The sequence below is a fragment of the Nerophis lumbriciformis genome, linkage group LG19, assembly GCF_033978685.3.
Source record: "Nerophis lumbriciformis linkage group LG19, RoL_Nlum_v2.1, whole genome shotgun sequence".
NCBI classification, from domain to species: domain Eukaryota; kingdom Metazoa; phylum Chordata; class Actinopteri; order Syngnathiformes; family Syngnathidae; genus Nerophis; species Nerophis lumbriciformis.
In genome coordinates, this window is record NC_084566.2 from 20,128,539 (window position 1) to 20,141,651 (window position 13,113).

General features: G+C 41.4%; 1 protein-coding gene across 5 annotated transcripts in view; it reads right to left on the bottom strand.

Annotated features, from left to right (window-relative positions):
- agap3 (ArfGAP with GTPase domain, ankyrin repeat and PH domain 3) overlaps window positions 1-13,113 on the bottom strand; it is a 402,421-nt gene that overhangs the window by 197,244 nt on the left and 192,064 nt on the right. For all 5 annotated transcript variants that reach the window (XM_061979365.2, XM_061979364.2, XM_061979366.2 and 2 more), the window contains one exon: window positions 8,142-8,200. In XM_061979365.2, the coding sequence (XP_061835349.1) occupies window positions 8,142-8,200 (59 nt within the window). The remainder of the gene's footprint in view (window positions 1-8,141; window positions 8,201-13,113) is intronic.

The window sequence follows — 13,113 nt, forward strand, 5'->3', positions numbered from 1 at the left end:
TTTTGTAGACGTGATTAATTGCGTAAGTCTTTAAATGCCACATTTTTGTTTGGCATAAAATGAGAAGGCAGCTGCAGCCTGGAAGGGAGACGCATCAAGCTCAGCAATCCTCAGCTTGGAGCACAGTGGGACAAAAAGGAAAGTACACGTGTTTGTTTAAGGCTTTCTTTGCAGGCTGCCGAGCTGAGGTTGAAACATTAAGCAGGAAAGTCACTTTGCATACATTTGATTGGTTGCAGGCTTCGCAGCGGTTTCCCCTCGCTGGTGCCGACACCAGCACGCCTTTGGTGGGTGGGGGCGGGCCTTGTGAAGCCTGCAATCCAAATGGGAACAAAGGAAGGGGGGTCTGCCACATACCTCATCTTCGCCCTGATCGTTAGTGTGTGCTAAAGTCAGGTATGGTTCTAATTAGGAGGAGGTTCGGGGCGGCGCAAGATGACACGATCGCTACATGAGCGCGAATAAGCTCAAAGTTAGCAAAAGATGTAGGCTGTGAACGCAAAAGGACTACCGCCGCGCTGCCTGCACACTGGTGGTACGCCTTCACGGGAAACCAAAACGCTGCCTCAGCACTATTTCCCCCCCTCTTTAAACTATGGAATACAGCGGGACCGCGAAGGTTGAACACAATCCCCTCTGTGACATTCGGAAAGATAAATAATCTGTTCCCAGGTCAAACTCTTGCCAAAATACCACATTTATTAACAGTACATGCACTTTAAACTGTCATACCAGAGTAAATTGTCGCACTATTCTGCCTGTAAAGCGCTTAAAAACATCCAAACACCTCCATTAAGGTTGTATATACAAAACCCAAAACCAGTGAAGTTGGCACATTGTGGTGTGATTTGCAAATCCATGTGGTGATATCCTTTACACACTGATGTCGCTTTTTGATGCAGTACCGCCTGAGGGATCGAAGGTCTGTAATATCATCGCTTACGTGCAGTGATTTCTCCAGATTCTCTGAACCTTTTGATGATATTACGGACCGTAGATGGTGAAATCCCTAAATTCCTTGCAATAGCTCATTGAGAAATGTTGTTCTTAAACTGTTGAACATTTAGCTCACGCCTTTGTTCACAAAGTGGTGACCCTCGCCTAGGGATGTCCGATAATATCGGCCTGCCGATATTATCGGCCGATAAATGCGTTAAAATGTAATATCGGAAATTATCGGTATCGTTTTTTTTTTATTATCGGTATCGGTTTTTTGGTTGTTTTTTTTGGTTTTTTTAAAATTAAATCAACAAAAAAAAACACAAGATACACTTACAATTAGTGCACCAACCCAAAAAACCTCCCTCCCCCATTCACACTCATTCACACAAAAGGGTTGTTTCTTTTTGTTATTAATATTCTGGTTCCTACATTATTTATCAATATATATCAATACAGTCTGCAAGGGATACAGTCCGTAAGCACACATGATTGTGCGTGCTGCTAATAGTACTAACCTTTAATTTTACTCATTTTCATTAATTACTAGTGTCTATGTAACCTTCCTAATTGTAAGAAAGGCCACAGTTTAATAGGTTTGTGTTTATGCTTCACTTGTACATATTGCATCATTATGCCTTGTTTGTAGGTAAATTCGAGTTCATTTAATTTCCTTCACTTATGTACTCTGTGTGTTTAGCTTATTTTTCCATGTTTCATGACACATTATCTGTATGTAATATTGCCTGCATTTCTCATAGTTGTTTGTGAGCCATGTTGTTCCAGACCACAGCAAACATTACCTATCTTACAAAGATTGTAATAAATCCATAAGAAGAAGGCAGCCTGCCGTTTCCTTTAACTTGGACACACACATATATATATACCTTTGGCCATTAGAAGACAGTCATTTGCAGGAGTTATCTTACCCTCTGAGAAGTTTTACTAATATTTTCCAATGTTGTAAAAATGTGTAGAATAAATATTACATTTCAACATTTCTGTCAACGAAGATTTGCGTCAGCTTGCGATACATAGTCATTTTGATAGTAGGTTAATACAGCTAGTTAGCCACTTACATCATGTGTTGCCTTCATTATAACACTTATACAAGTCTTTACATTTTTTGCGGCTCTAGACAGATTACTTTTTTGTATTTTTGGTCTAGTATGGCTCTTTCAACATTTTGGGTTGCCGACCCCTGAACTGGGATGTCAAAGTGTACCAACTTGTCGGATTATGTCCTCATCCTTCCACAATCAAGGTGAGAGGCATTACTTTTGATCTAGAATAAACTTTCACGAGCTCCGGACTGTGATGAGGTGGCGACTTGTCCAGGGTGTACCCCGCCTTCCACCCAAATGCAGCTGAGATAGGCTCCAGCACCCCCCGCGACCCCAAAAGGGACAAACGGTAGAAAATGGATGGATGGATGGAGCTCCGAGACGTGAAAGCAGCTCACCCGGCGATGATGTCAACATAGCCACACAAGCTAGTTAGCTGTCTGTGATCACGGCGCCGCTATAAATACTTTGTCCGCTTTACAATAACAATATCACTAATAGTTGGTCAATATTCAAGTCACGAAATCGAGTATTGTTGGTGGTTTTTGGATAGTTATTTAGAGCAGTGATTTTCAACCACTGGGCCGCGGCACACTAGTGTGCCGTGAGATATCGTCTGGTGTGCCGTGGGAAATTATGCAACTTCACCTAATTGGTGCAAAAAATATTTTTTGCAAATCAATAATCATAATAATGTGCCGTTGTCTAGTGCCTGTGCTGTGTAGAGCTTGGCAGGGTAACTATGTAATACTCCATATCAGTAGGTGGCAGCAGGTAGTTCATTGCTTTGTAGAAGTCGGAAATCGTCGAGGATGGTTTGTCGTGATCCCAATATGCAGAGCACAACGGGTGACAGCGTGCGGGTAAAAGGGTATGTAACGCTTAAACCAAAAATTAACAAAAGGCAAGTCCCGCTAGGAAAAGGCACTGAAGCATAGGGATGGCTATGTAAAACAAAAGAAAAACTTAACTGCCTACAAAGTCAACAAAAACAGAATGCTGGATGACAGCAAAAACTTACAGCGTGTGTAGCAGGGGGGGCGTCCACAAAGCACATCCGTGCATGACATGACAATCAATGTCCCCACAAAGAAGGATGGCGTACGCACAACTTAAATAGTCTTGATTGCGAAAACAAAGCAGGTGCGGGCAATACCACTCAAAGGAAGGCGTGAAGCTGCTACAGGAGAACAACAAAACAGGAAGAGTCACCAAAATAACAGCGCAAGACAGGAACTAAAGCACTACAAACAAACAACAACAAACTCAAAATAAGGCATGACAACCTGGTGGAGATTAATGTTTTAACCTTTTCTGCTGGTGGTGTGCCTACGTATTCTTTTTATGAAAAAAATGTGCTTTGGCTTAAAAAAGGTTGAAAAACACTGATGTAGAGGGCTATACGGGCATAATAGAGGACCTGCCATTGACTCCATTGTAGGTTGACTTTTATTTACATTACACACTGCGATGAGGTGGCGACTTGTCCAGGGTGTACCCCGCCTACCGCCCGAATGCAGCTGAGATAGGCTCCAGCGACGCCCCGCCATCCCAAAAGGGACAAGCGGTAGAAAATGGATGGATGGACGAGTTAAAATGCTAAAAAAAAAATACATCTGCTTTCTTGTCTTACATAATGATTGTGAACGATAGGCAGAATTGCAAAAAAAAATAAAAAATGCTTAACTTAACTTAAGTGTTTTGAAATAAGAGCTGTCTCGCAGCTAGTTGTTGTTCTTTAAGTTACAAGCAACATTTTGAGTTACGAGCATCACCGCCATTACCAAATGTCACCGTCAACCCTGTAAGATACGACCAAAACATCTGGTCTTACTCATTAGTGTAATCAGTGAAAAATTGCTTTTCACGACGACTATCTATTTTCTATGTGTGATGAACATTCTCATAGCCTGCTCGTTTTATTTTGCCAAAAATATGTATGCATAATTGTTCCCTCCGGCGGTTGCATGGGGACTGTTGTTAGCGACGCACACTGAGGGAAATGGCTTGCTTGACGGGAGAACGTGACTGCCTGTGAGGCTGGTAAGACGTGCTTCATTTTTTTGTTGAGCTAACTGTGTTTAGTTCATTTTGTCTTGTACTGATTGCAGTAAAAAGTGCCTTACTTTTAACTTTTATGATATGTGGAAATGTGCTTTACATGTGAAGAAGTCGCTTTGAGTGTGTGCATAGATTCAACCACAGACCTCCACAAAAAGATGGATCTTTAGGAAAAAAAACAACTTTTCATGGCGTGCTCTGTGACTACTATTTAAATCAGATCATGGCAAATTAAGGCCCGGGGGCCACATGCGGCTCGTTAATCTTTTCAATCAGGCCCGCCGGACATTCCCAAATAATTTTGTTTCGATCTTTAAGATGGAAACTGTAGCTGCCATTATGATGTGCAGTGATGTTTTCAAATGACTGTAAGTCTTGAACTATACAAAGTATTTCAATGGTTGGAATCTGCACTTTTGCATGATATACTAGTTACTATGGTCATCTAAGTCACAGCAGCTCAGACGAGGCACCAAGCAGTGTGGGTGGGGAGCGTTTCCACAGAGTGTTTCCAGAGCGGCCAGTCTGAAACGCGGGTGTCAGGGACAGACGCGGAAGGAGATTTTTACAACAAAGTTCTATATATGATATATCAGTGATGTATCATATATATCATATTGTAGGTGGGGTTTTTTTTTTACACTTGGCGTTCATATTTCGCTGTGTTTGTTGCATTTTTGTCTTTTGCTTGATTGTAAAATATGTCGATTGAGTAGGGGTGTGACGTTCATATGTTGTCAATATTCAGTCTTTTATCGTTCATAGTTATTATTGTTAACCCCACATTCTTTATTTGTATGTATAATATGAATGTATAATATATTAGTATATATTATATAGTAAAAGGAAAAGGGTGGAGTGCCATCTCCGGGTTGGGGAGGAGATCTTGCCCCAAGTGGAGGAGTTCAAGTACCTCGGAGTCTTGTTCACAAGTGAGGGAAGAGTGGATCGTGAGGTCAACAGGCGGATCGGTGCGGCGTCTTCAGTAATGCGGACGCTGTATCGATCCGTTGTGGTGAAGAAGGAGCTGAGCCGGAAGGCAAAGCTCTCAATTTACCAGTCGATCTATGTTCCCATCCTCACCTACGGTCATGAGCTTTGGGTTATGACCGAAAGGACAAGATCACGGGTACAAGCGGCCGAAATGAGTTTCCTCCGCCGGGTGGCGGGGCTCTCCCTTAGAGATAGGGTGAGAAGCTCTGTCATCCGGGGGGAGCTCAAAGTAAAGCCGCTGCTCCTCCACATCGAGAGGAGCCAGATGAGGTGGTTCGGGCATCTGGTCAGGATGCCACCCGAACGCCTCCCTAGGGAGGTGTTTAGGGCACGTCCGACCGGTAGGAGGCCGCGGGGAAGACTCAGGATACGTTGGGAAGACTATGTCTCCCGGCTGGCATGGGAACGCCTCGGGGTCCCACAGGAAGAGCTGGACGAAGTGGCTGGGGAGAGGGAAGTCTGGGCTTCCCTGCTTGGGCTGCTGCCCCCGCAACCCGACCTCGGATAAGCGGAAGAAGATGGATGGATGGATGGATATTATATAGTGTCTACATAATATGTAAATATTACATATATGTTATATTTTACATTGCTACTATGGTACATTTTTAGTCTAGTTTATACCTGCATTATCCTTTCCATCCTTACCCTTTCCATCCTTTGTAACTGAGCTACTGTGTGGAACAATTTCCCTTGTGGATCAATAAAGTTTGTCTAAGTCTAAGTCTAAGCGTTCATTAAAAAATTTTTAAATTCCATTACATTTTTTAATAACGTTTAGAGCTTTCAATCAGACATTAATGTGAGGTTTTGTATTAGCGTTCCTAAAAATCCGATATACCGGCCCAAACACGCAATTTTTTTCTCTAAATTTGGCCCTTTGAGTCAAAATAATTGCCCAGGCCTGATTTATGGCAATGAAGGAGAAAATGAAGTGGTAAGTAATACCAGTAGGTTAAAAATGTGCAAATGATACGTTAGCATTGTTAGCTGGAGTTGTTGTGTAGGTAACTTAGCCTTATACTGTGACAATAACATCACCGTCCACCGGCAAAATAAAGAATGATTTTCCTAAAAACTGGATTAGTGCCTACTTTGTTTGGCAATGGACCAGTTAGTATTATAATCTGTTATTATTTGTTTACAAGTGTGCAAAGGTTATAGAATAGAAAATCATTTTACTGTCAATATACACATGAATATGTCCAGGTAGTGCTGGGCGCTAAACGGGTATTGCAGGTAATCCCGCTATATTTTCAAAAAGAGATATATGTTTGAGAAAATAACGCCATATCGGTATCTTTCGATGTGTCTTTGTCACGGTTGTTTGCTCTTCTTTTCGCCTGACGGGCCAAGCACAGGGCATTCCCTTTGGCTCAACTCCTCCCCTGGCAAGGTTAGGTGCCGGTCATCGTGTCCAAAGTGCACAATAAAAGGTAGAAAGCTATAAAACTACAAAACGTTTCTGCCGGGCGGGGACGAATGCTGACTCAGCGTGAGGGGGCGTGGTGAGGAGGGGTTCATTTGCATCTAACAGTACCGCCTCTCAAAACTTGAAATCTCCATCTCCATAGAGCAGGTCAGCAGCAGGAAGCATGAAGTGCTCTAAAACTTGCTGGTAGACGGCTGCGTTGACCCTGGATCTCAGGAAACAGAGTGGACCGACACCAGCAGATGACATGGTACCCCAAACCATCACTGATGGTGGAAACTTTACACTAGACTTCAGGCAACGTGGATCCTGTGCCTCTCCTGTCTTCCTCCAGACTCTGGGACCTCGATTTCCAAAGGAAATGCAAAATTTGCATGGTTGGGTGATGGTTTGGGGTGCCATGTCATCTGCTGGTGTCGGTCCACTCTGTTTCCTGAGATCCAGGGTCAACGCAGCCGTCTACCAGCAAGTTTTAGAGCACTTCATGCTTCCTGCTGCTGACCTGCTCTATGGAGATGGAGATTTCAAGTTCCAACAGGACTTGGCGCCTGCACACAGCGCAAAATCTACCCGTGCCTGGTTTACGGACCATGGTATTTCTGTTCTAAATTGGCCCGCCAACTCCCCTGACCTTAGCCCCATAGAAAATCTGTGGGGTATTGTGAAAAGGAAGATGCAGAATGCCAGACCCAAAAACGCAGAAGAGTTGAAGGCCACTATCAGAGCAACCTGGGCTCTCATAACACCTGAGCAGTGCCAGAAACTCATCGACTCCATGCCACGCCGCATTAACGCAGTAATTGAGGCAAAAGGAGCTCCAACCAAGTATTGAGTATTGTACATGCTCATATTTTTCATTTTCATACTTTTCAGTTGGCCAACATTTCTAAAAATCCCTTTTTTGTATTAGCCTTAAGTAATATTCTAATTTTGTGACACACGGAATTTTGGATTTGTTGCTACTTCAAATCATCAAAATTAAATGAAATAAACATTTGAATGCATCAGTCTGTGTGCAATGAATAAATATAATGTACAAGTTACACCTTTTGAATGCAATCACTGAAATAAATCAAGTTTTTCAAAATATTCTAATTTACTGGCTTTTACCTGTATATATATATACTGTATATATATACATATATATACATACCGTGTATATATATATATATATATATATACATATATATATACATATATATATATATACATATATATATATATATATATATACATACATACATACATATATATATACATACATATATATATACATACATACATACATATATACATACATATTTATATATATATATATATATATATATACACATGTGTATGTATATATATATATATATATATATATATATATACATACATACATACATACATACATATATATACTATATATATATATATACATACCATATATATATATATATATATATATATATATACATATATACATATATATATATATATATATATATATATATATATATATATATATATATATATATATATATATATATATCGATTTTTTTTTTACTATCCCGAGTAGACATTGCAATTTCTTGGACATCTGACATCCTGACAGAAAATGCAAAATCTCAAAGGCTGAGATGGGGTTCAGGGGTCTCAGGAGGACTCACCACTTTCAGTTCTGGCACAGACCGGCTCAGCGTCCATTCTTGGCTATTGACAAAAGAGTCTGAAAAGAGAGGGAAAAAAAGGAACGAGTCAAGGTGATGCCCATCATTTTAATCTTGTTAAATTAAAGGATGTATGTATTCTTGAAAAAAATAAGACACAATAGTGATTTTAAGAATGTTTGCTAACGAGTTTCAGCACATTTTAGAATGCCCACTTATAGTTCCAAAATTTGGGCGGGCCTACATTAGCCTGCTGATGTCACCTACAGAAGACTGGAGGCAATATATAGTAGAAACAATATTTTCTGCATGATTTGAAGGAATGAAGAAATATGTCTGCCAGATGCATTGTTGCAGGTCGTAACAAAACAGCTAAAGAAGGAATCAGCCTGCATAGATTTCTAAATGATGAATGTATGGACCTCTCCAGTCATATTGACTCGCACAAAATTACACGGACCAAGCAAGAGGAGTGTAATTTGCAGTAGAATGTGCTGATCGGTGGACCACCGATATCTGTAAAAAAGTATCTCATCGCTTTTGCCTATTAATGCATTTTTTTGCAAATAATACACAGTATTAAGTCCTGTAGAGTATTAATGCAATTTAACATGCAGAGCATAGCAGTAGTAATAACGTGGCCAAAATACCACACTTGATAATCACCTGATATGAACGGTTAGGACTCAGCTGATGCAGCAGCCTTGTCACAAGCTGAGCCGGACTCAAGAGTGCAACAATAGCGATAAAAATAATATGCAACAACATGCAATAATATAATATCACGGTGTTCACGTCTTGAGGGAAAAGTCGGTTTGGAAAATCAATAACTTTCTAATGTTCTTCAGTGAATAAACTGAACTACCTTGCAAAGCATTTCTCCACCTCTGCAGCTAATTGCATCATCTTCAGGTGTGCCTGCAGAGTTTGCAATCAGGCGCCCAGAGGGTGTACACTTGTGAAACACCTGCACTAGTAAGCACATTGCAGATTACACGGTGAAGGGTCTCTCAGTCAGAGGGGTGAAGTGGAGAAGAGATCGGGCTGCCTAAGTAATGCAGCGTTTTGGAATAAAAACAAGCATCATCAGGCTTAATTCAACTTGTTCTGCTTCCCAGTGACATTTAAGCAGACTTCATTACTATATTGAACTACCAAAAAGTCCAGTGTGCCCCCGCTACCGGGATGAAGAGCACACAACATATGACTGTCATAGCAACTCTTAAAGCAAACAACCTTCCTGGTTTGAATCTCCACTTTTTTGAGATACCATTTGATTCATTGAGGGGTTAAAAACTCTACAGGTGAGCAATCCAGCAAATTCAGTGATTAATGAGACCTATATGGGGACAGTGTGGCTCGGTTGGTAGAGCGGCCGTGCCAGCAACCTAAGGGTTCCTTGTTCAAAGCCCGACTTCCGCCATCCTAGTCACGTCCATTGTGTCCTTGAGCAAGACACTTCACCCTTGCTTATCTTGTGTGGGTGAATGTAGAAATAGTGTCAAAACGCTTTGAGTGCCTTGAATGTAGAAAAGTGCTTGTGCAAGTATAACCCATTTACCACATATGGTATCAATCAATCAATTAATGTTTATTTATATAGTCCTAAATCACAAGTGTCTCAAAGGGCTGCACAAGCCACAACGACATCCTCGGTACAAGCCAAAAGTTCGGACACACCTTCTCATTCAATGCGTTTCATTTATTTTCATGACTATTTACATTGTAGATTGTCACTGAAGGCATCAAAGCTATGAATGAACACATGTGGAATTATGTACTTAACAAAAAAGGTGAAATAACTGGAAACTGATTACTTTTTCGCACACTCTTGGCATTCTCTCGATGAGCATCTATAGCGGAGGGAAATAAACAGAGTGAACCATCTTGTCAGTCCTCCATTCTCTTTGTCTCCAAGGGTGGAGGCGAGCCAGCTGGCATACACACACAGTGAAGTTCAGCCTCATAATGTAAGGTAATGTAGTAGAAATGAGCTGGATCAAAATGTAAATGTAAAATGTAATCATTCGTTCTTCATCTCATTTCGGACATTTCCTAAAATTTGTATAAAAACTTGCCCATAACTTTGTGAACTAAGTTGCTAACAAACAGACAGACAAGCAAACCCCAGAGTATTGCAGGGGTAATTAAATGGCCATGTCCAGGCGTGTTTGTTTTCTTCGACTGTTGTTTACGAAAAGGCTGCTTTCACTCTTTGCATAGCTCTCAGCAGTCAGGTAGTGTGTTTTCTAGTGGAATTAATTAAATAGAGTGGACCCTCTTGTCAGACTCTGCGAGCGGAGACGGGCCTTGTTAGCATACACACACAGGTAAGTCCAGCCTCATAATGTAAGGTAACGTAGTAGAAATGATCCGAATCAGCCCCAAAAATCAAACGAATTGTTCCCTATCTTATTTCTGACATTTCCTGAAAGTTGATTTAAAACCTGCCTGTAACTATTTGAGCTCTATTGTTAAAGGGGAACATTATCACCAGACCTATGTAAGCGTCAATATATACCTTGATGTTGCAGAAAAAAGACCATATATTTTTTTAACCGATTTCCGAACTCTAAATGGGTGAATTTTGGCGAATTAAACGCCTTTCTAATATTCGCTCTCGAAGCGATGACGTCACAACGTGACGTCACATCGGGAAGCAATCCGACATTTTCTCAAACACCGAGTCAAATCAGCTCTGTTATTTTCCGTTTTTTCGACTGTTTTCCGTACCTTGGAGACATCATGCCTCGTCGGTGTGTTGTCGGAGGGTGTAACAACACGAACAGGGACGGATTCAAGTTGCACCAGTGGCCCAAAGATGCGAAAGTGGCAAGAAATTGGACGTTTGTTCCGCACACTTTACCGACGAAAGCTATGCTACGACAGAGATGGCAAGAATGTGTGGATATCCTGCGACACTCAAAGCAGATGCATTTCCAACGATAAAGAAAGAAATCTGCCGCCAGACCCCCATTGAATCTGCCGGAGTGTGTGAGCAATTCAGGGACAACGGACCTCGGTAGCACGGCAAGCAATGGCGGCAGTTTGTTCCCGCAGACGAGCTAGCTAAACCCCCTATCGACCCTAGCTTCCCTGGCCTGCTGACATCAACTCCAAAACTGGACAGATCAGCTTTCAGGAAAAGAGCGCGGATGAGGGTATGTCTACAGAATATATTAATTGATGAAAATTGGGCTGTCTGCACTCTCAAAGTGCATGTTGTCGCCAAATGTATTTCATATGCTGTAAACCTAGTTCATAGTTGTTAGTTTCCTTTAATGCCAAACAAACACATACCAATCGTTGGTTAGAAGGCGATCGCCGAATTCGTCCTCGCTTTCTCCCGTGTCGCTGGCTGTCGTGTCGTTTTTGTCGGTTTCGCTTGCATACGGTTCAAACCGATATGGCTCAATAGCTTCAGTTTCTTCTTCAATTTCGTTTTCGCTACCTGCCTCCACACTACAACCATCCGTTTCAATACATTCGTAATCTGTTGAATCGCTTAAGCCGCTGAAATCCGAGTCTGAATCCGAGCTAATGTCGCTATAGCTTGCTGTTCTTTCCGCCATGTTTGTTTGTATTCACTATGTGACGTCACAGGAAAATGGACGGGTGTTTATAACGATGGTTAAAATCAGGCACTTTTAAGCTTTTTTTAGGGATATTGCGTGATGGGTAAAATTTTGAAAAAATCTTCAAAAAATATAATAAGCCACTGGGAACTGATTTTTTATGGTTTTAACTATTCTGAAATTGTGATAATGTTCCCCTTTAACTAACAGACAGGAAAACTTGAAGAATAAATTAAAGTGCCATGTCCTTGTGTGTTTGTTTTGTTCATCTGTGGCTTTTTAAACAGGCTGCAGGAGCGTTCCTTCTTTGCATCGTTCTCAGCAGTAGGTTGAGTGAGTTCTATAGCAGGGTTAAATAAACGGAGCAAACCCTCTTGTCAGTCATCCACTTTTTTTGTCTCATTGGGTGGAGCTAAAATATGCACACAGGAAAGTTCAGCCTTTCAACTTAAACCAGGGCCATTTAACTAGCAGCTAAACTAGGGGGATTTGGCCGGGGTATGACGCCAGTTCAGTTCGAAACTTGGGAGGCAAAACATTTTGAAGCAAATTCCTGAAAAACACTAGGATGCTCCTGTTTTATAGAGCAGTGTGCCGTGGGAGATTATGTAATGTCACCTATTTGGGTTAAAAATATTGTTTGCAAAACCAGTAATTATAGTCTGCAAAGTATGTGTTGTTGTTGAGTGAGTGCCGCTAAGAAAAGGCATTGAAGCTTAGGGAAGGCTATGCAGAACGAAACTAAAACTGAACTGGCTACAAAGTAAACAAAAACAGAATGCTGAACGATAGCAAAGACTTACTGTGGCGCAAAGACGGCGTCCACAATGTATATCCGAACATGACATGACAATCAACAAAGGATAAAAACAACTGAAATATTCCATCCATCCATCCATTTTCTACCGCTTATTCCCTTTTGGGGTCGCGGGGGGCGCTGGAGCCTATCTCAGCTACAATCGGGCGGAAGGCGGGGTACACCCTGGACAAGTCGCCACCTCATCGCAGGGCCAACACAGATAGACAGACAACATTCACACTCACATCCACACACTAGGGCCAATTTAGTGTTGCCAATCAACCGATCCCCAGGTGCATGTCTTTGGAGGTGGGAGGAAGCCGGAGTACCCGGAGGGAACCCACGCAGTCACGGGGAGAACATGCAAACTCCACACAGAAAGATATTCTTGACTGCTAAAACAAAGTAGATGCGGGAAATATTGCTCAAAGGAAGACATGAAACTGCAACAGGAAAGTATAAAAAAAAAAAAAAAAAAAAAAAAAAAAGCCACCAAAATAGGAGCGCAAGACAAGAACTAAAACACTACACACAGGAAAACAGCAAAAAAGACCAAATAAGTCAGGGTGTGATGTGACAGGTGGTGACAGTACACCTA